This window comes from Dendrobates tinctorius, unplaced genomic scaffold, assembly GCF_039654945.1.
Source record: "Dendrobates tinctorius isolate UK_male_01 unplaced genomic scaffold, ASM3965494v1 ptg000276l, whole genome shotgun sequence".
Classification (NCBI taxonomy): Eukaryota; Metazoa; Chordata; class Amphibia; order Anura; family Dendrobatidae; genus Dendrobates; species Dendrobates tinctorius.
Window position 1 is genome coordinate 1,675,088 of NW_027361943.1, and position 22,965 is coordinate 1,698,052.

The 22,965-nt window shown below is 46.9% G+C and overlaps 1 protein-coding gene across 5 annotated transcripts in view; it reads right to left on the reverse strand.

Moving 5' to 3' along the window:
• MYO9B (myosin IXB) overlaps positions 1–22,965 on the reverse strand; it is a 263,036-nt gene that overhangs the window by 80,008 nt on the left and 160,063 nt on the right. For all 5 annotated transcript variants that reach the window (XM_073559836.1, XM_073559833.1, XM_073559835.1 and 2 more), the window contains 3 exons: positions 7,833–7,890; positions 7,632–7,750; positions 7,395–7,546 (listed from right to left, as the gene is read on the reverse strand). In XM_073559836.1, the coding sequence (XP_073415937.1) occupies positions 7,395–7,546; positions 7,632–7,750; positions 7,833–7,890 (329 nt within the window). The remainder of the gene's footprint in view (positions 1–7,394; positions 7,547–7,631; positions 7,751–7,832; positions 7,891–22,965) is intronic.

Consider the following 22,965-nt stretch of genomic DNA (forward strand, 5'->3'; position numbering starts at 1 on the left):
TACCTTGGATCTAATCCTTATAAACAGGGAGGAAATGGTTGAGGAGGTAATAGTGGCTGGGACCCTAGGAGGTAGCGACCATGCTATTTTAGAATTTTGGATAACTAGAGGAGGAAGACCTGTGAAGACTCAGACGTCAAGGTTAGATTTCAGAAAGGCAGATTTTAAGGGATTCAGAAAGAGAATTGGAGGGATCCAATGGCTGGATATCCTTAAAGACAAAAATGTACGGGAAGGATGGGAAATCTTGAAAAATGAAAATCTCAAAGCACAATTGTTAACAATTCCGAAAAGAGGGAAGAATAGGAAGCATTTAAGGAAGCCAGGATGGATGAACACAGAACTTAAGCACATGCTAAAAAGGAAGAAAAAAATGTTTATAAAATGGAAAGAGGGAGGCATATCTAAAGAAGAATATAATGCTGTCTGCAGAACCTGCAGGGCACAAATCAGATTATCTAAAGCTGACAATGAATTGAGGCTTGCAAGAGATGTCAAAAGCAATAATAAAGGATTTTGGGGATATGTCAAAAGTAAAAGAAAAGTCAAAGATGCTATAGGATTTTTACAGGATGAAAATGATGAAATGGTAAGACAGGATGTTGAGAAGGCCGAACTTTTAAATTCCTATTTTGCATCTGTTTTCTCTCAGAAAGGAAATGTGACATCAACTGTTCTTCACTGTCCTATTAAGGGAATAGAAGAATCCAGGATATCTATAAACAGAAAGATAGTGAGGAAACACTTAGCTAACCTAAATGAATTCAAGTCTCCAGGTCCAGATGAATTACACCCCAGAGTACTGAAGGAGATAGCAGAAGAAATTTTTGAACCCCTCTCCATAATCTTTGAAAATTCTTGGAGAACAGGAGAAGTCCCAGAAGACTGGAGAAGAGCAAATGTTGTTCCTATCTTCAAAAAGGGGAAGAAGGTGGACCCAGGCAACTATAGGCCGGTGAGTCTGACTTCTATACCAGGAAAGATCTTTGAACAAATTATTAAATAACATGTATGTCAGTACCTGGATAAGAATGAAGTGATTAAACAGAGTCAGCATGGGTTTGTAACTAGTAAGTCATGTCAGACTAACTTAATTTCCTTCTATGACGGAATCACTGATTGGGTGGATCAAGGAAATGCTGTAGATATAATATATCTTGACTTCAGCAAAGCATTTGACAAAGTATCTCATACAATCCTTATTGAAAAAATGACTAAGTATGGAATGGATAAGGCAACTGTTAGGTGGATTCATAACTGGCTTAGTGATCGGACCCAAAGAGTGGTCGTAAATGGCTGCACATCCAGTTGGAAGAATGTCTCAAGTGGGGTACCACAGGGCTCAGTCCTGGGCCCTGTATTGTTCAACATCTTTATCGACGATTTAGATGAAGGAATTGAGGGTAAACTCATTAAATTTGCTGATGACACAAAGCTAGGAGGGATAGCTAATACTAGAGAAGAGAGAGAGAGGATTCAAAAAGATATAAATAAACTGGAGAAGTGGGCAGCAACTAACAGAATGGTTTTTAACAGGGAAAAATACAAAGTACTACATCTGGGCAATAAAAATGAAAAAAGCATATACAGAATGAGAGGAATAGGCCTAAGCAACAGCACATGTGAAAAAGACTTGGGTATACTAATAGATCACAGACTGAATATGAGTCAACAGTGTGATGCAGCAGCAAAAAAAGCAAATGCAATTCTAGGATGTATTAACAGAAGCATACAGTCTAGATCACGTGAAGTCATTATTTCCCTCTACTCCTCTTTGGTCAGACCTCATCTGGAATATTGTGTCCAGTTTTGGGCACCACATTTTAAAAAAGACATCAACAAACTGGAGCAAGTTCAGAAAAGAGCAACCAGAATGGTGACCGGTCTGCAAACCCTGTCTTATGAGGAAAGGTTGCAGGATTTGGGATTGTTTAGTTTGCAAAAGAGAAGACTGAGAGGAGACTTAATAGCTGTCTACAAATATCTAAAGGGCTGTCACATTGTAGAAGGATCAACTTTATTCTCATTTGCACAAGGAAAGACTAGAAGCAATGGGATGAAACTGAATGGGAGGAGACACAGATTAGATATTAGAAAAAACTTTTTGACAGTTAGAGTGATCAATGAGTGGAACAAGCTGCCACGAGAAGTGGTGAGTTCTCCTTCAATGGATGTCTTCAAACAGAGGCTGGACAGACATCTGACTGGGATGATTTAGCGAATCCTGCTTTGAGCAGGGGGTTGGACCAGATGGCCCAGGAGGTCCCTTCCAACTCTACGATTCTATGATTCTATGAATTCATTTTAGTTTTTTTCTACATGTATTTCTTTCCTTCCAAGATGGAGTCCATGATCAGATAAGGGCTCTCTGGAATGTCTATGTGTAATGGACTTAGAAAAAACACATGAAAGTGAGAGAAAGGAAACTTAGAGGGGAGAGGGGGGTAGTACAACATCTAGACCACAAGCTGGGTGTTAACATTGTTAAATTAGGCTACTTTCAGACTTCAGATTTTTAAATCCGGCGGGCTGCGGTGAAAAGTTGTCAAACCTGAGTCGGTAGAAGCCGCAGCCCGCCGGATCATCTGTTGAGGCCGGAGACGATGCAGGAGAGGGCGAGAGTCTTCGGGCATGCGCAGTGAAAAAAAGCAGTCCGGCGCTGTCAAAAAACGTTGCAGGGAATGTTTTTTTCAGACGCCGGACAGGCATTTTTTGCCATATCCGGCAAAAGCCGGTCACGCCGCATGGCCATCAGGCGCAATGCGGCAATAATGCTAGTCTATGGGGGAAAAACCGGATCCGGTGACAACTGGAGCCGGATCCGGCTTTTACATTTTTCGCCGCATCGCGCCTGATGCTTAAAAACTGAAGTCTGAAAGTAGCCTTAGCCAATTAGAAGTATGTATGCTAATGCCAGCACTAATTTAGAGATAAGATGAGCCAATTATATTGTTACAATGCCTGAATACTAATAACCTATAAAGAGTGACTGGATGATGTAAAAAAGAGAGATCTGCTTTGATTCTTAATATATCAGAGTAGCTTTTCCGTGCACGTATTTGAATTTTACAATTTAATTTGGAACAGACACAAGGTCTCAGAACATCCCACATTATGTGGCAACGACACAAGGGAAACAGGAGAGAAAAAAATAGATTTCTTATTTTCACGGCTCTACGTTATAAACTTCTGTGAAGCCCTTGGGGGTTCAAAGTGCTCACCACACATCTAGATAAGTTCCTTAATGGGTCTAGTTTCCAAAATGGGGTCACTTGTTGGAGGTTTCCACTGTTTAGGCACATTAAGGGCTCTCCGAACGCAACATGGCATCCGATCTCAATTCCAGCCAATTCTGCGTTGAAAAAGTCAAACGGCGCTCCATCCCTTGCGAGCTCTGCCGTGTGCTGAAATAGTGGTTTACCCCCACATATAGGGTATCGGCGTATTCAGGAGAAATTGTACAACAAATTTTGTGGTTGATTTTCTCTTTTAACACTTGTGAAAATAAAAAAAATTGGTTCTGAAGTAAATTTTTTGCAAAAAAAAGTTAAATATTAATTTTTTCCTTCCACATTGCTTTAGTTCCTGTGAAGCACTTAAAGGGTTAATAAACTTCTTGAATGTGGTTTTGAGCACCTTGAGGGGTCTAGTGTTTAGAATGGTGCCACTTTTGGGTATTTTCTGTCATGTACACCCCTCAAAATGACTTTAAATATGATGTGGTCCCTAAAAAAAATGGTTTTGTAAATTTTGTTGTAAAAATGAGAAATCGCTGGTCAACTTTTAACCCTTATAACTTCCTAACAAAAAAAAATTTTGCTTCCAAAATTGTGCTGATGTAAAGTAGACATGTGGGAAATGTTATTTATTAAGAAATTTGTGTGACACATCTCTCTGATTTGAGGGCATAAAAATTTAAAGTTTTAAAATTGCAAAATTTTCAAAATTTTCGCCATATTTCCATAACGACCCGCTCTATAAAACTGTTCCATTACTTAACCCCTTTATTGAACCCCTTAAAAAATAAAAATTAAAAACGAAGCAAAAAATAAAGCTTTATCATCATACCGCCGAATAATAAGTGCAATAACGCGCGATCAAAAAGACGGATATAAATAACCATGGTATCGCTGAAAACGTCACCTTGTCCCGCAAAAAAACGAGCCGCCATACAGCGTCATCAGAGAAAAAAATAAAAAAGTTATAGCTCGCAGAATAAAATTAGTTTTTATATAAAATTGTTTTGATTGCATAAAAGGGGCAAAACAAAAAAAAACGACATAAATGAGATATCGCTGTAACCGTACTGACCCGAAGAATAAAACCGCTTTATCAATTTTACCGCACGCGGAACGGTGTAAACGCACCCCCCAAAAGAAATTCTGGAAATGCTGGTTTTTGTTCATTCTGCGTCCAAAAATATCGGAATAAAAAGCGATCAAAAAATGTCACGTGCCCGAAAATGGTAACAATAAAAACGTCAACTCGTCCTGCAAAAAATAAGACCTCACATGACACGGTGGAACAAAATACGGAAAATTATAGCTCTCAAAATGTGGTGATGCAAAAACTATTTTTACAATAAAAAGCGTCTTTTAGCGTATGACAGCTGCCAAACATAAAAACCCACCATATATAGTAAATCAAACCCCTCTTTATCACCCCCTTAGTTAGGGAAAAATAATAAAATAAAAAAAATGTATTTATTTCCATTTTCCCATTAGGGTTTGGGCTAGGGGTGCGTTGGGGTTAGGGTTGGAGTTAGAATTGGGGGGTTTCCACTGTTTAGGCACATCAGGTGCTCTCCAAACGCAACATGGCATCTGATCTCAATTCCAGCCAATTCTGCGTTGAAAAAGTCAAATGGTGCTCCTTCCCTTCCAAGCTCTGCCATGCGCCAAAAGTGTTTTACCCCCACATACGGGGTTTCAGTCTACTCAGGACAAATTGCAAAACAACTTTTGGGGTCCAATGTCTCCTGTTACCCTTACGAAAATAAAAAATTGGGGGCAAAAATATCATTTTTGTGGAAATAAATGATTTTTTTATTTTCACGCCCGGGCGTTATAAACTTCTGTGAATCACTTGGGGGTTCAAAGTGCTCACCACACATCTAGATTAGTTCCTTAGGGGGTCTAGTTTCCAAAATGGGGTCACTTGTGGGGGGTTTCCACTGTTTAGGTACATCAGGGGCTCTCCAAAGGCAACATGACACCCGCAGACCATTCCATCAAAGTCTGCATTCCAAAACGTCTCTACTTCCCCTCCGAGCCCTGACGTGTGCCCATACAGTAGTTTTCTCCCACATATGGGGTATCAGCGTATTCAGGACAAATTGGACAACTACTTTTGGGGTCCAATTTCTCCTGTTACCATTGGGAAAATAAAAAAATTGGGGACTAAAAGATCATGTTTGTGGAAAAAAAATATGATTTTTTATTTTCACGCCCGGGCATTATAAACTTCTGTGAAGTCCTTGGGGGTTCAAAGTGCTCACCACACATCTAGATAAGTTCCTTGGGGGGGGTCTAGTTTCCAAAATGGTGTCATTTGTGGGGGGTTTCCACTGTTTAGGCACATCAGGGGCTTTCTAAACGCGGCATGGCGTCCAATCCCAATTCCAGCCAAAAAAGTTAAATGGCGCTGCTTCCCTTCCGAGTTCTGCCATGCGCCCAAATAGTGGTTTACCCCCACATATGGGGTATCAGCGTACTCAGGACAAATTGCACAATAACTTTTGGTGTCCTATTATCCTTGGAAAAATAAAAATATAGGGTGAAAAGATCATTTTTGTGGGAAAAATATGATTTTTAAATTGTACGGCTGTACGTTATAAACTTCTGTGAAGCCCTTGTGGGTTCAAAGTTCTCACCACATATCTAAATAAGTTCCTTGTGGGGGTCTAGTTTCCAAAATGGGGTTACTTGTGGGGGTTTCCACTGTTTAGGTGCATCAGGGGCTCGCCAAATGTGACATGGCGTCCGTTCTGAATTCCAGCCAATTTTGCATTGAAAACAGTCAAACGGCGCACCTTCACTTCTGAGCTCTACCATGCGCCGAAACAGTGGTTCCCCCCACATATCAGGTATCAGCGTACTCAAGAGAAATTGCACAATAACTTTTGCAGTCCAATTTCTCCTGTTACCCTTAGTAAAATAAAAAAAAAATTGGACCTGAAGTAATTTTTTTGTGAAAAAAAGTTAAATGTTCATTTTTTTTAAACATTCAAAAAATTCCTGTGAAGCACCTGAAGGGTTAATAAACTTCTTGAATGTGGTTTTGAGCACCTTGAGGGGTGCAGTTTTTAGAATGGTGTCACTTTTGGGTATTTTCTATCACATAGACCCCTAGTGACTTCAAATGTGATGTGGTTCCTAAAAATAAAATGGTGTTGCAAAAATGAGAAATCGCTGGTCAAATTTTAACCCTTATAACTTCCTAACAAAAAAAATTTTGGTTCCAAAATTGTGCGGATGTAAAGTAAACATGTGGGAAATATTATTTATTAAGTTTTTTGTGTGCCATATAGCTCTGTGATTTAAGGGCATGAAAATTCAAAGTTGGAAAATTGCGAAATTTTTCGCCAAATTTCCATTTTTTTTCACAAATAAACGCAAGTTATTTGAAAGAAATTTTAACCACTAACATGAAATACAATATCAGAATCACCGGGATCCATAGAAGCGTTTCAGAGTTATTACCTCATAAAGGGACAGTGGTCAGAATTGTAAAAATTGGCCTGGTCATGAACGTGCAAACCACCCTTCGGGGTTAAGGGGTTAAAGGTATCCTTCCTAGTGGGGGGGTGGGGGCAGCAGTTGAGTGAAGTCACAGGAAGCATGGTCCCTTCCTCAAGTAGCCGGCGGCTGCAGAAGTGGGGCAATTCTGTGGGCCTTGAGTGGGAGAAGTGGGCACCCCAGCAATGTGATGCTCCGGGCCTGGTGTCGGCGGTGAGTCAGAGCAGAGTCCATTGTTTTTCCGATGGCCATTTTCCTAAAGCCATGGACTGCCGGATGAAGCCCATGGCTTAAGGAAAATGGCCGCCGCAAAAGCAATGGACTCTGCTTTATTCACCGTCGACATCGGACCCACAGCATCTGCTCTGCCTCGGCGCCGACATCGGGCCAAGCAACATCACATCTCCTCTGTCACCGCAAGCTTCCTGAGGAAGGGACCCTGCCCGCTTCACCACCGCTGCAAGCCCTGGTAAGTTACATTTGGACTATAAAACACAAACCCCATTTTCCCGCCAAAGTCTTACAGAACATATTTGCATACTTGCATATTACCACTATATCTACATATAAGTAGTGTTTCTGGAAGTGAAAAAGTTCTGTTTAATGTCAGTCATGTGAGCAAATTCCCCCCAAAATGGCATGGTGTTGGAAATTCACCTTCTATGGATCTCTTGGTTGCAACACTATCCGTGGTTGATGGAGGGAAAGATGGCAGTTCTGTGCCCTCTGGGGTAAGTGGACTCTCTTTGCTGCTTTTTTTGTCTGGCTTCATCCCCAGAAGCCTGTATAGAGGACCCTTGAACGTGTGCCTGCACATAAAGGACAATTGAATTTACACATGAGAAAAGCAATTAATGCGTGTTCCAGAAAATTTGGGATTTTTTGACCACTCACTTTGAGTCTGTGGGCTGCGATGGGATAACTCCAGATTGAGTGCTGCACTCATTAGACTTCTTTTTCTGCAGCTCACCCTTATGTGATGCTTTATCCATTTCTACAGAAACAGGAGGCGGCTGCAAATAAAATAGTAAACAGCTCAGATATTTCCAACAGTGATCAGAATGGAGGCCGTGCAATATCCAATGAGTCACACACCTGAGGGGCAGAAGGAGATGGCACCTTTGTGGAGGCCTCGGCAAATGGCTTCTCCCTGCTGGGAAGTAAGTCAAGCAATCAATATCGGTCCTTTAGTAAAAACATAGGTGCCCGAAGCCGAGCAGACCACTGAAAACCTGATGACCGCTCATGGGGAATAGACAATGGCACTAGCTAAGCTCCTAAGTGCCGGCTGTCTCGCAGCTCTCAGGACCCGGAGGGTCCTGCACACGCTGCGCTACCGATGCAGAGAGGTGACTCCAACAGCTGACATCATCGGGACCTAATCGGATCAGCTCACAATGATGTTAACCCTTTCCATCGTCTGGATGCAGCGATCGCGGATTTTAGAAGGTAGCAGAGGGAGAACACTGCTTTACTCACCTCCTAGAAGCCCCCCGTGATCATATCATGGGGGATCCGAACCTTCTAACATTGTCATGGCAGTCGGAGGTCACAAGAAGACCTTCAGGTCTGCCAGCTACGGTGACCCGTTAGACTCAGCCATCAGCTGAGTCTAACATGCCATCTCTGCCAGTGTAACACTGTCAGGTCCCATAGAATGCAATACATGTGTATCGCAGAGCATGACGCCACTAATCATACAACTATTGAAACATGGCTAAAGTAAAAAAGGCGGCATCACAGGGGCAAAAATACCGATGTAAACTGTGGTGTCTGTTCACATGGGATGCATTTTGATAGCGCTGGGCAGCCTGCCTGATCTCATAGAAGGGCGTAACCAATAGGCTGTTAACCTGGTTGCTGTGCATTGCCATAATGCAGGGGTCCTCAAACTGCGGCCCGCGAAGGACTCTTATCCGGCCCCTGGCCAGGCTGACATTAACCGCACTTATTGCACCGCCCTCACTGCCGTGGTGAACCAATCAGCGCTGCAGCCGTGATGAACCAATCAGCGCTGCAGCTCACAAACACTGCCACCCCCCTGACACGCCCACTAAAGAACTAGACTGCAGAGTGCAAACGAGGCGCCAAGGAAAGGCGTTGTGAAGCCCTCAATATGCAGCAGAGACCACAAAGACGACGTGATTGTCATCACGCCGCCTGCGCGGCCTAATGACGTCACGCCGCCTGTGCCGGAAGAAGACTGAGACGAGCGGGCGCCTCTTCAGAACAGCAGGGGACATAGGTGAGTACTGTTTTTTTTTTTTTTCTTTTTAACTCTGGGTCCTATTGGGGACCTGTGCTGCAAAATGGGGACGTTTACCTACCTACTAGGGACCTGTGCTACGTATTGGGGACCTGTACCTGCCTATTGGGGACCTTTGCTGTCTATTGGGGACCTGTACCTGCCTATTGGGGACCTGTACCTGCCTATTGGGGACCTGTGCTACCTGTTGGGGACCTGTACCTGCCTATTGGGGACCAGTACCTGCCTATTGGGGACCTGTACCTGCCTATTAGGGACCTGTACCTGCCTATTAGGGACATTTACCTGCCTACTGGGGACCTGTGCTGCCTATTGGGGACATTTACCTGCCTATTAGGGACCTGTGCTGCCTATTGGGGACCTGTGCTACCTATTTGGGACCTGTGCTGCTTACTGGGGACATTTACCTGCCTTGTAGGGACCAATGCTGCCTCTTGGGAATTCTTGCACCACACTAGTCTGATCCTGAGGTAAAAGTGGAGTTCCATCAATATGGGCACTGGTGAGGCTGCATTGATGGGCACTGATCAGGCTGCATTGATGGGCAGTGCAGTCTGTATGTCTCTGTATGGGCAATTTTATAGCTGGTATATTGTTTTTGTAGCGCTGTATATATGTTGGTATTTTACTAATAGCAATTTTGAATCCCTAGGAAACAATGATATCAAGAAAGAGAAAAAATTGACTCGAAGTGTAGGATATTCGAAGAACCCAAAAGAATCGGTAAGGTTGATGATTTAACTTTACTTCTTCATTTTTAATATTGTATTTGTTCCTATTTTGTTTTATGATTTCTAAATAAGATATGTGCAGTGTGCATATGAATTTGGTGCTAATTTTTTTTAAACTATATTCCGGCCCACCAATGGTCCGAGAGACCGTGATCTGGCCCCCTGTTAGTTTGAGGACCCCTGCCATAGTGTGAACAGCGCCGCATACAAGTCTTCATTGTGCATTAATATACCAAGCAACCACCCCCTCCATGGATTGGTAGGATGTGAGTGGTTTGTTTGATCGGTATTCTTGCACCTGTGTTGCTGCCATCTTAACTATATGGGTCCACTGCATCCGTCCAGTGCATTTGTTTGGCGGCCTGGGCAGGTAAGCATCTCTGCCTTTTTTGCTGTATTTTTGAATTTTTGGAGGATTTTTAAGTCCTCTTTTTGTGCTACTGCTGGGTCAGAATGAAAAGGGTGGTGTTGAACCAAGATATTACATTACAAAACTTTTAAGCCCCCGATCTGACCTGCAAGCTAAGAAAAACTTGGATTTTTGTGAGTACTCACCATAAAATCCTTTTCTCCGAGATGCTCATTGGGGGACACAGGTACTGTGGGTGTATGCTACTGCCACCTGGAGGCTAATACTAAGTGAACAAAAAAGGTTAGCTCCTCCTACGCCGTATACACCCTCGTCCCGATTGCGGGTGGAAACCAGTTTAGTGCAACAGCAGTAGGAGAACACAAAATAAATCAGCCTTAATGCAGAATACAATATGTCTGGAAAAGGGCCACCCTAATCTCAAAAAGGAAATATATTAATTAAATAAACAAGAGCCAACTGGCTAATAGGGTGGGTGCTGTGTGCCCCAATGAGCGTCTCGGAGAAAAGGATTTTACGGTGAGTACTCACAAAAATCCAAGTTTCTCCTTCGTCTCATTGGGGGACACAGGTACTGTGGGACGTCCTAAAGCAGTCCCTGGGTGGGAGATTGACTCACCGATCCAAGCCACATGCACCTCCTGTCTAAAGGTGCGCCACTGCCGCATGGAGAACTCTTCTACCCAGGCTTGCATCTGACGAAGTCTGAGTATGCACATTGTAATATTTAGAAAATGTGTGCAGGCTGGACCAGGTTGCTGCCTTGCATACCTGCTCCGCCGAAGCCTGGTGACGAAGCGCCCAAGAGGCGCCCACTGCCCGAGTAGAGTACGCTCTGATCCCTGCTGGAATCGGCGTGCCTCTAATACGGTAAGCCTCTTGAACAGACGGATCTATCGGGCTATGGTTGACTTTGAGGCTGCGAGTCCCTTCCTGTGCCCTTCGGGGAGCACGAACAGCATGTCCGTCTGGCGAAAGGGTGCCGTCTGCAACACGTACCTTCTGAGCGCTCTCACTAGGTCTAACGTGTGAAGTGCTTTTTCCACCTGATGTACTGGCACTGGACAAAATGAAGGCAGGACAATGTCCTCATTAATGTGAAATGAGGACACGACCTTCGGCAGAAAGGGAGGAGCTGGCCTGAGAACCACTTTATCCTTGAAAAAAGGGAGAAACGGAGCACGGCATGACAGGGCCGCCAACTCCGAGACTCGCCTAATGGAAGTTATGGCTACCAAGAATACCACCTTCCTGGAAAGGTGCGACAACGAAATTTCTCGTAATGGCTCAAAAGGAGCCTCCTGCAGGACACTCAAGACCAGGTTAAGGTCCCAGGAATCTAGAGGCGCTCTAAAGGGAGGTACCAAATGTGAGACCCCCTGGATGAACATCCTCACCTGCATATTTTTCACTGGAAGAGGACAGACAAGGCCGATATCTGTCTCCTAAGGGAACTCGGGGCCAACCCTGAGTCTAGGCCTGACTGAAGAAAAGCCAAGATGTTGGGAATCGAAAAAAATTAGTGGAGCGAGCCCGCGATCTCGACACCAACCAAAGAAGACTTTCCAAGTGTGATGGTAAACTTTTGCCGAGGCAGGCTTTCGGGCGCTAACCATCGTAGCGACCACTTCACGCCCAAACCCCGCCTGGGTCAGAATCCAAGATTCAACGGCCATGCCGTCAAACACAGGGCCCCTAAGTTTGGGTGGCAGATCGGGCCCTGAGACAATAAGTCTGGCCGTTCTGGCAGACGCCATGGAACGTCTGCGAGGAGCTGCACTAGATCCGCGTACCATGCCCGACGGGGCCAGTCTGGGGCCAGCAGAATTGCCGGAACCCCCTCTGTTTTGATTTTTCTGATGACCCTCGGAAGTAGAGGCAGCGGGGGGAAAAAGTATGGAAGGCGAAACTGGTTCCATGGCAGAACCAACGCATCCACTGCGATCGCTCGCGGGTCCCGAGCGACAAACACGGGCACCTTGGTGTTCTCCCGGAAGGCCATCAGATCTACATCCGGTGTTCCCCATCGTTGGCAAATCTGCTGGAAGACCTCGGGGTGCAGGGCCCATTCCCCAGGTACGACATCCTTTCGGATGAGGAAGTCCGCCGCCCAGTTTTCCACGCCTGGTATGTGGACTGCTGAAATTACTGAGTTCTCCTCGGCCCAGCGAAGTACGTGTTCCATCTCGTGCATGGTTGCTTTTCTGCGTGTGCCCCCTTGATAATTTACATAAGCCACTGCCGTGGCATTGTCTGATTGAATCCGGACAGGATGACCTGCTAGAAAGTGCTGGAAATGTTGCAGTGCCAACTGCACCGCTCGTATCTCCAACAAGTTGATCAGGAGGCATGCCTCCTGTTGCGACCATCGCCCCTGAGTCGTGTGATGGTGGAACACTGCTCTCCAACCGAGTAGGCTCGCATCGGTTGTGACCACCAACCATTGATCTGGAGGGAAGAGTTTCCCCTGAAGGAGGGAGGAGCCGAGCGTCCACCACTGCAGTGACTGTTTAACTTGAGAGGACAACCTGCACTGATGATTGAGCGTGAATGGGGTCTTATCCCAGGCTGTCAAGAGGGCGTGCTGCAGGGGACGAAGATGAAATTGGGCAAACGGGATTGCTTCCATTGCCGCCACCATCTTCCCTAGGATCCTCATCCCGAACCGAATGGTGAGAGGAACTGGTTGTTGAAGTTTCCGGACTCCCTGCCGGAGCGCTAGAGCCTTGTCCTGAGGGAGAATCACCAACCCTCAGGAGGTGTCGAAAATCATCCCTAAGAAAGAAATCCTCTGCGCTGGGACAAGGGATGACTTCTTCCCGTTGACCAACCATCCTAGGCGGGATAGGGTATCCAGCGTGATGCTGACATTTTCCTTGCATGCCCGAAATGAAGGCCCTTTCACCAAGAGGTCGTCTTAAGTACGGCAAGACCACTATGCCCCGAGAGTGTAGAATGGCCATGACGACCGCCATTACCTTCGTGAACACTCTGGGGGCGGTGGCCAACCCGAAAGGCAGAGCTACAAATTGTAAATGCCGACCATCAAATCGCAAAATGCAGGAACCTTTGATGCGGAGGAAAAATAGGGACGTGCAGGTAAGCATCCTGGACGTCGATCGAGGCCAAGTATTCTCCCTGCTCCATGGCCGATATAACTGAACGGAGGGATTCCATTTGAAAAAGTGTTTGATCCTGATGAACCTGTTCAGGAGCTTTAGGTCCAGTACCGGCCTTACTGTCCCGTCCTTTTTGGGGACCGCGAATAGATTGGAATAGAAACCCTGAGTTCTCTCGTACTCTGGTACGGGGACAATGACCCCGTTGCGCTGGAGTACCTCGATGGCTCCCAGCAATGCCTCTGCCCGGGACTCTGCTTTGGGAAGCCGGGAAAGAAAAAATCGTTTTGGGGGATACTCAAATTCTATTTTGTACCCGGAAGACACTAATTCTGCCACCCACGCGTCGCGTGCTACCGTGACCCAGACATGGCAGAACCAGAGTAGACGGACGTCTACCCTGTCGTCTTCGGGTAACGGATGCCCCGAGTCATTTAGCTTAGGGTCTCTGGGACCTGGCTCCCCTTGACCTGGGCAGGCGGGCTCGCATCCTGCCAAGCGGGTTGGCTCTATACGTGACCTGACGATCCTTGTCTTGGTTGTAGTGAGCTGGAGCGGAGGAACTGGCCGCTGCCATCCACCCGGGGTTGTGAAACGCCCAAAAGCGTGCCTGAGGCTGACGAAACGGCAGTTTGATTTTCTGCTGCGGGAGAAAACTGCCTTTCCCCCCGTAGCATCTGAGATGAGCTTGTCTAATTTTTCCCCAAATAGGCGGTTACCCTGATAAGGACTTCTTGGAAATTAAATCAGCCCGCCACATCCTTAACCACAGGGCTCTCCTAATGGCGATTGCATTCGCCGCCGCTAGTGCTGCGCAATTAGCCGCATCTAAGAAGGCATTGATTAAGTAGTCACCCGCCATCGCGATCTGACTTGCTATCTCTGATACCTCCGTCAGCAGGTCCTTATCCTGCAGGACTTCATTTAATGACTCTGACCAGGACATCATGGCCTTGGCCACCCATGTTGCCGCAAATGAGGAAGAGTGCTGATCCTGATGCTTCATATACCGAGCGGGCCAAGCTCTCTATGAGGCGATCTGTGGGATCTTTAATGGAAGAAACACTAGGCACCGATAAGAAAGTTTTTGAGGCCAAGCGTGATACTGGGGGATCCACGACTGGAGATTCCACCCATTTCTTACAGAGCTCTGGTGCAAACGGATATCTTGCTTCCAGCGTCTTCTGGCCCGAAAAACGCCTGTCTGGTCGTTCCCTTTTACGCTGCACTATGTCCTCGAACTCTGTGTGAGTGCTAAACACTCTATGCGGTCGCTTGGCCCTCTTAAAGGACACCTTAGGACCTGAGGTTAGGGAGACGTCATCCTCGATACCCAAAGTCTGATTGACAGCTTCGATGAGACTGTCAACCGTTTCCCGACACCCTGGATTATCTAGGTCCAGGGGCTCCTCTGCGCCCTAATCTGAACTCTGCTCGCTCCCCGAAAATGGAGACAGTGAACAAGACGCCGCACTCACGGATGCCGAAGCACCGGAGGGGCCCGGAGACGCCGTATGGGTTCTCTTCCTATGCGCCTGCCTAGAGAGAGTGCGGCCCCTGCAGGCCGGAGACTCTTGTGAGGTGGATGATCCCTCCCAGATTAGGCGAGCCGCCGTCTCTGCCCCTATCTGGGGCTTGATGGGTCTCGCCTTTGTAAGCGAAGCCATAGACCGTGAAAGTGATAAAGCCCATTCCGGGGGATCCGGACCCCTGGGCTCCGTCACAGGGGAGGGCTCCTGGGCGCGTTCGGAGTCACAGGCTTCACATAACTTTTTAGTTTGCGCTCGTGGGAACACAGCCCCACAGGAAATGCATGCGGTATAAAGGAACGTATGCGGTTTTCCTTTTCCGGTCATATTGCTGCTAGGCCCAATCTATGAGAGTAGAGGGAAAAGGGAGGAGGAGGACAACCCTTTGACGCACGCAGCGTGGCTCTAGGGTCAGGGTCGCAGTTACCCTGATCCTATGTCCCCCGCGCTCCTGCTGCTGCTTCTGTGCTGCGATCCCTTCTCCTCTGGGTAGGCCGAGACGTCCACTCCCGGTCGCGGCCTACCCCGCACTGAAGCCGGGGCCTCAATTTGTTCGGCACCCATCCTAGCCACAGGGGGCGGCGCCGGATATGACGTCACGCCAGGGGGCGGAACTTCCACCTGCGGCCCAGACACGCCGAAAGCCGCGGGCTAAATTTCTCACTGCCTGCCCGCCTCGCACTGGCGGCCCCACTATCCTGGCGATCCCGCTAGTACCCTTATGAGCCGCTCCCTGGGCGCTGGCGTCCAGCCACATCAGCAGCCCCCGACTAACGAACATGGAAGGTATGTGAGAGGAAGGAGGGAGGAAGGGGAAGGAGAACTGCCAGATTGCAGCCTTACCCCCGTAACCGGTCTCATTTTCCTGATGGCTCGGAGCCTCCCCCAGAACGCTGCCGCAGGGCCCTCCCCAGCCCTCCATACCTGCGATCCAGTGCACCAGGTAGAGGGGATGGTAATTCTTTGGATGGTGCAGGCACCCTAACTCCGTCCGCTTTGCAGGGGCGAGGGGAGGGACCGTCCTCCGCCATGCAGCACCGCCGTCTTGCGTTGGTGGAGCAGTGAACAGACTAGTCTTGTGCCTCTGTGCAAGCCCATGGTTTCAATACCTGGGGGTGGACAGGGCTAAGTCCGGCATAATGTCCCACGTCGCGGGAAAGGATACGTGGAGGGATACTCGCACGTGCTCGCCCGTTGATGGTTTGGGGAAATCAGATCCTTTCAATAGGATGCGTTGCCCCTGTCTAATCTTTGCAAAAAATAAAAATAGAACTCTGGGAAAATTCCCAGATATGTCCCTCAGTGTGGGAAAGGATACGCGGAGACGATACTCAACGCGTGCTCGCCCATTGATGGTTTGGTGAGATCGGACCCTTTCAATAGGATCCGTCGCCCTGTCTCATCTTCATGGTAAAAAAATAAAAAATAAAAAAATAAACAGTCTGGAGAGATCCAGACACGTGTGAATCCAAAGGACACTAAGCAAAAAAACTGGTTTCCGCCAGCAATCGGGGAGAGGGTGTATGCGGCGGAGCAGGAGCTAACCTTTTTTTGTTCACTTAGTGTTAGCCTCCAGGTGGCAGTAGCATACACCCACAGTACCTGTGTCCTCCAATGAAACGAAGGAGAAATAAGTTTTATTATACTCCGGGGGGGGCGGTCCGGTCCAATGGGTGTCGCAGGTCCGAATCCAGCGCCTCCCATCTTCTTGCGATGCCGCCCTCCTGCTTGATTCATACCTACTCTGAATCGCACTCCTGCACAGGCGTACTTCTCTGCCCTGCTGGGGGCAGAGCAAAGTACTGCAGTGCGCAGGCGCTGGGAAAGGTCAGAGACACTCAGCGCCTATGTACTGCAGGAATCTGCTCTGCCCTCAACAGGGCAGAGAAATACACCTGCGCAGGAGCGCGATGCCGGGTAGCTATGAAGCAAGCAGAAGGATGGCGTCGCAAGAAGAAGGGAGGCGCCGGACCGGGACCTGCGACGCCCATTGAACCTGACCACCCTGCAGGTGAGTATAATAAAATTTATTTTTCATATCGTGCAGGTCAGATCGGGGGGCTTAACTACAGCATTATAGAATGTTGTATATCAGCCCTGAAAGGCAGTGGCCACATCTTATAGTGCCCAAAACTGCTGATAGGTTCACTTTAATCAAAAAGGTGCTTTATCCATCAATACACAAATATGACAATATTTTTTCTCACATTGGCTCCTTACCACAGACGATAGGACCAACGTAAACTTGAAAGTGTAATTGTGCAATTAAATAAATGAAAATAGGGAAGAGAATGAATGAAAAAACCTGTGGATTTCACCCAACTAGTAATGCAGCCTGTCATCCATGTCACGTCCATATGGGTAGAAGCATTCCTCACCCCGCCCTGTTGTGCCCCCTGCATTTGCTCTTGCCCCAACAAGGGCAGTACCCAAGTAGGTCTATTTACCCCCTAAAATTCCCTCCCAACGTATTTCTTTCTCCGTTTAGAGAGGTCATCAGGGGAGTGTACTTGATATATGGGTGGCACCAGGCCATACAGACTAAAATTAATTCAGAATGTAGTAGTGATTAAAGTGTCTCTGTGTTTATAAAGTGACTGTATTAGAAAGTATCATAGGAGTCCCACAGTGGTGGGTATTAATATAGCAGTGATGGTGAACCTTTTAGAAACAGAGTGCCCAAACTGCAACACAAAACCCACTTATTTATCACAAAGTGCCAACACAGTAATTTAACCTGATGCTGAGGCAGACATCACAGTAGACTTGCAAAATACACTCGCACGTACACACACACACACTGCCTGCCCTCTGCAAACTACATAAATACACACACTGCCCCCTGAAAAATACACAAAGACACACACACACTACCCCCTCTGCAAAATACATACACACACACACTGTCAGTATCTAGTCCTGGAATCTGTTTCTCTTGCCCTTAGACTTGCCCTTAGTTAACATGGATCTTGATGTTTCCATGTCGGCCATCTTGCTTCCTGCCAAAGCTGTATATAAAGCCAGCACCTGCTCTGATTCATTGCTTGTGTATTATGTATTGGACTTTGTGCCTCTGCAGTCCCAAGCCTGGACTTACTATCCCTGTTGGTCCTCTCTTAACGGCGGAGTCCTCTGCCAACCTGCACGTCTGGATCCCTGCCTGCTGACTGAGTGATTGCTGAACACTTGACTTCAGGAACCTCTGCCTGACTACACCTGCGGTGAAGTAAGAACTCCAGCCAGCTAGTGTGTTCCTCCGCTCTGCAAGAGTCTGTGTCTTGTGCCCGCATTGCTCAGTGACTTTGCATGCTGTGTCGCAGAGTATCAGCTCTGCTATTACCTTTTATCATATTGACTGAACATTTATCTGGACTTATATGCTATATTGCATTCAGATCATTAATACAATATTGCTTGCACAACCCGCTGTGTCTGTAGTCTCTTTGACCTAGCCACTGGTGTCCAGTTGTATCCACTAGTATCGTGACAGGATACACAAGCCTTAAAAATGGATGCCGCTGGGTCAGAGACTTTAGAAGTGCGTGTTAAGAAGCTAAATAATATCACTGCCACTGTACACGCTGAAGTGCAGACATGGAAGAGCAGAATAGAAGGCCTAGAGGGGCAGACTAAATATGATATACAAGTGCTCAGTCAGACCCTTCAGGAATTGCGTGGCCGAGTTGCTGCTCTGGAGGCACAATCTCAGGCTTCTGTTCCTACCATCCCCAAACTACCACCATTTAGGTTTGGTGGCGACCGAGACAAGTACCGTGGGTTTCTGAACCAGTGTCGTTTATACTTTGCTGCACATGTCACACAGTTTCCTACAGACCGATCCAAAGTATTGACTATCATCATGTTGCTGACTAATAAGGCCCTTGCCTGGGCAAACCCTCTGATAGAATCACAGGATGCATGTCTGAATGACTTCAATATGTTTATCGCCACCATGGGGCAGATGTTTGACGATCCGAACCGTGGCCTTACAGCTGAGACGGCCCTGCTGAATTTGCGTCAAGGTAAACGCCCAGTGACTGAGTATGCTATGGATTTTAGAAGGTGGGCTCAGGACACCACCTGGAATAGTGCAGCGAAGTACTCTACACTCACTGGCCACTTTATTAGGTACACCTGTCCAACTGTGTGTTAAGACTTAATTTCTAATCAGCCAATCACATGGCGGCAACTCAGTGCATTTAGGCATGTAGACATGGTCAAGACAATCTCCTGCAGTTCAAACCGAGCATCAGTATGGGGAAGAAAGGTGATTTGAGTGCCTTTGAACGTGGCATGATTGTTGGTGCCAGAAGGGCTGGTCTGAGTATTTCAGAAACTGCTGATCTACTGGGATTTTCACGCACAACCATCTCTAGGGTTTACAGAGAATGGTCCGAAAAAGAAAAAAAATCCAGTGAGCGGCAGTTCTGTGGCCGGAAATGCCTTGTTGATGCCAGAGGTCAGAGGAGAATGGGCATACTGGTTCGAGCTGATAGAAAGGCAACAGTGACTCAAATTGCCACCCGTTACAACCAAGGTAGGCAGAAGAGCATCTCTGAACGCACAGTGCGTCGAACTTTGAGGCAGATGGGCTACAGCAGCAGAAGACCACACTGGGTACCACTCCTCTCAGCTAAGAACAGGCATCTGATGGCTACTTTCAGCAGGATAATGCGCCATGTCATAAAGCTCGAATCATCTCAGATTGGTTTCTTGAACATGACAATGAGTTCACTATACTCAAATGGCCTCCTCAGTCACCAGATCTCAATCCAATAGAGCATCTTTGGGATGTGGTGGAACGGGAGATTCGCATCAGGGATGTGCAGCCGACAAATCTGCGCCAACTGTGTGATGCCATCATGTCAATATGGTCCAAAATCTCTGAGGAATGCTTCCAGCACCTTGTTGAATCTCTGCCACGAAGAATTGAGGCAGTTCTGAAGGCAAAAGGGGGTCCAACCCGTTACTAGCATGGTGTACCTAATAAAGTGGCCAGTGAGTGTATATTTAAGAAGGGGTTGTCCAGTTCTATCAAGGACGAGCTTGCACGTGCGGAGGCTCCCACTGCTCTAGGTGATTTCATCAATCACTGTATTCGCCTAGACGCTCGCATCTCCGAACGAAAACTAGAAAGGTGGTCTGAGATGAACCATAGCAATAAATCGCTTCTTCCTTTCCTTCCTAAGGAGATTCCGGACTCAAGTCCTCAGGAGTCCACACCTGAGCCGATGCAGGTAAATTCCCTACGAAGTCGAGTAAGTGACGAACGGAAGGAATTTCGCTTCAAGGAGAATTTATGTTTTTACTGTGGGAAGTCAGGACATTTTATTATCAACTGCCCCAATCGTTCTCGCAGAACAACCGCAGCCGTGGTAGAACGCGACTTCTCTGAATCATACTCCATGACTTCCAAATCAGGGCCACCCGAAATTGCAGCAACCACTCCTGATTATGACTTTTCAGATATGAACTCTGTTACATCCGAAACGATACTACCCATTAATGCTGTTATTCTATCTTCTGCAGTTTCATACCCTTGCAATAAGAAAAAAGATTCACATTGTTACCTTCCTATTAAGATCTGGATTGACTCCCGTTGGGTGAACAGTTCCGCCATGATAGACTCTGGGGCTAGCGGTAACTTCATGGACACTTCTTTTGCTAAGGAATATGGAATCCGATCACAGAGAAGAGTGTCTTCAATTCTGATTGAGACTGTGGATGGGTCCCCTTTGACCTCGGGGCCCGTAGACCAGCAGACTGAACCACTGAAGGTCCTTATGGGAGATGATCACCAGGAGAAATTGCCCTTCCTTCTGATTTCCTCTCCACATTTCCCTATTATCTTGGGTTTACCCTGGTTGCAGGCTCAAAATCCCATCATTGACTGGGAGACTAAGAGATTGCGCTTCCCAGCTAAAGAGGTAACTTCTGAGAAATCGACTGATCCATCTCCGGCCAACCCATCATCGGACCTAGAGTTACCGGCAGTTTATAAAGAATTTTCGGACGTGTGCGATAAAAAGAATGCAGATAAATTACCACCACACCGCTCTTATGACTGCCCAATCGAGCTTCTGCCTGCTGCTACCATTCCTTTTGGTAATATTTATCCATTGTCCGGTCCTGAGCTCAAGACTCTCAAAGAATATATCGACGAGAACCTGTCTAAGGGGTTTATACGCCCCTCATCCTCTCCAGCCGGTGCACCCATCTTTTTCGTTAAAAAGAAGGATGGATCCCTCAGACCCTGTGTTGATTACCGGGAAATTAACAAGGTAACCATCAAGAACCGCTACCCCCTGCCATTAATTCCGGAGCTTCTCGAGAGAGTTCGTCAGGCCAAGGTCTTTTCAAAATTGGACCTACGCGGGGCATACAATCTAGTCCGTATAAGACCTGGAGACGAATGGAAAACAGCATTTAGGTCTCGATATGGACACTTTGAGTATTTGGTCATGCCATTTGGACTTTGCAATGCCCCAGCAACGTTCCAACATCTCGTAAATGATATTTTCAGAGACATTCTTGATATTTTTGTCGTAATCTATTTGGATGACATTCTGATTTTTTCTAGCTCCATGGAGGAACATCAGCAACATGTCAAGACTGTCTTACAGCGGTTGAGGGAACACCAGCTGTACATCAAGCTGGGGAAATGCGAATTTCACAAGTCGGAGATTCAATTCTTAGGTTATGTAATTTCTCCACAGGGTCTGAGTATGGATAACAGCAAGATCAAGGCGATTCAGGAGTGGCCAATCCCCAAGAACGTCAAGGAGGTCCAACGTTTCATCGGGTTTGCTAACTTCTACAGACGTTTCATCAAGAACTTCTCTGACATCGTCTCGCCCATCACCCGGTTGACACAAAAAAAGACAGCATTTATTTGGTCCCTTCAAGCCCAAGAAGCATTCTCTCGGCTCAAGACCAAGTTCACGTCAGCACCAGTACTGATCCACCCTGACCCGGAACTCGCCTTCATTATTGAAGTGGATGCCTCAAACTGTGCCACCGGGGCTATACTGTCCCAAAGAACAGGTGAGAAGAATTTACTTCATCCTTGTGCTTTTCTTTCCAAGCGACTGTCTCCTGCCAAAAAGAACTACGATGTAGGAAATAAAGAATTACTGGCTATCATCGCCGCCTTCAAGGAGTGGAGACATCTTCTGCAAGGAGCCTCACAGCCGATCGTGGTCCTCACGGATCACCGCAACCTTGAGTTCATCAGGTCAGCAAGATGCCTGACCCCACGGCAGGCCCGCTGGAGTCTTTTCCTTAATCAATTCAATTTTACAATCTCTTATAGACCAGGTTCTCGCAATGGAAAAGCAGATGCTCTATCCCGGATGTTCTCCACTGACGCTGTTCCAGATGCTCCACCTAAGACCATACTTTCTGATTGCAATTTTGTAGGAGTCATTCAAAATCAAGTTTTGCTGCAGGTCATCAAAGAAGCTTACAACTCTGATCTTTTCCTGTCTCAGCCATCTGATGAGGTAAGCCTTCTTTTTAGGAATGGAGTTTGGACCCGGGAACGGCGCCTCTACATTCCTGAAGCCGTGAGGTTAAGAGTGTTGAGATTGGTTCATGATTCCAAGGTTGCAGGGCACAGAGGAATTCAGAAGACTCAAGAATTCTTATCTCGCTTCTTCTGGTGGCCAGGTTTTCGGAAGGATGTCCAGAAGTACGTTTCATCTTGTGAGGTATGTGCCAAATTCAAGGTTCCACGTGCCTCCCCTACTGGTCTGTTACAGCCTTTGCCGGTGCCATCTCGCCCGTGGGGATCCATTTCTATGGACTTTATTGTAGAACTGCCCCTTTCTGAGGGAAAGAGTACGATTTTGGTGGTGGTCGATCGCCTGACCAAGGCGGCCCATTTCATCCCTTGTTCCGGTTTACCCTCTGCGAAGGACACTGCTGACCTAATTATCCAGAACATCTTTCGCCTGCACAGGGTTCCAGATGAAGTTGTTTCTGACCGTGGAGTTCAATTTACTTCAAAGTTTTGGCGAAGCTTTTGTTCAGCATTAGGCATAGAAGTTAACTTATCTTCTGCTTTCCACCCACAGTCCAACGGGCAGACAGAACGTACCAACCAAACACTAGAGCAATACCTTCGCTGCTATGTTTGCCATTTGCAAGATGATTGGGTAAGGTTACTCCCCTTGGCCGAATTCTCTTATAACAACTCCCAGAGTGCTTCCACC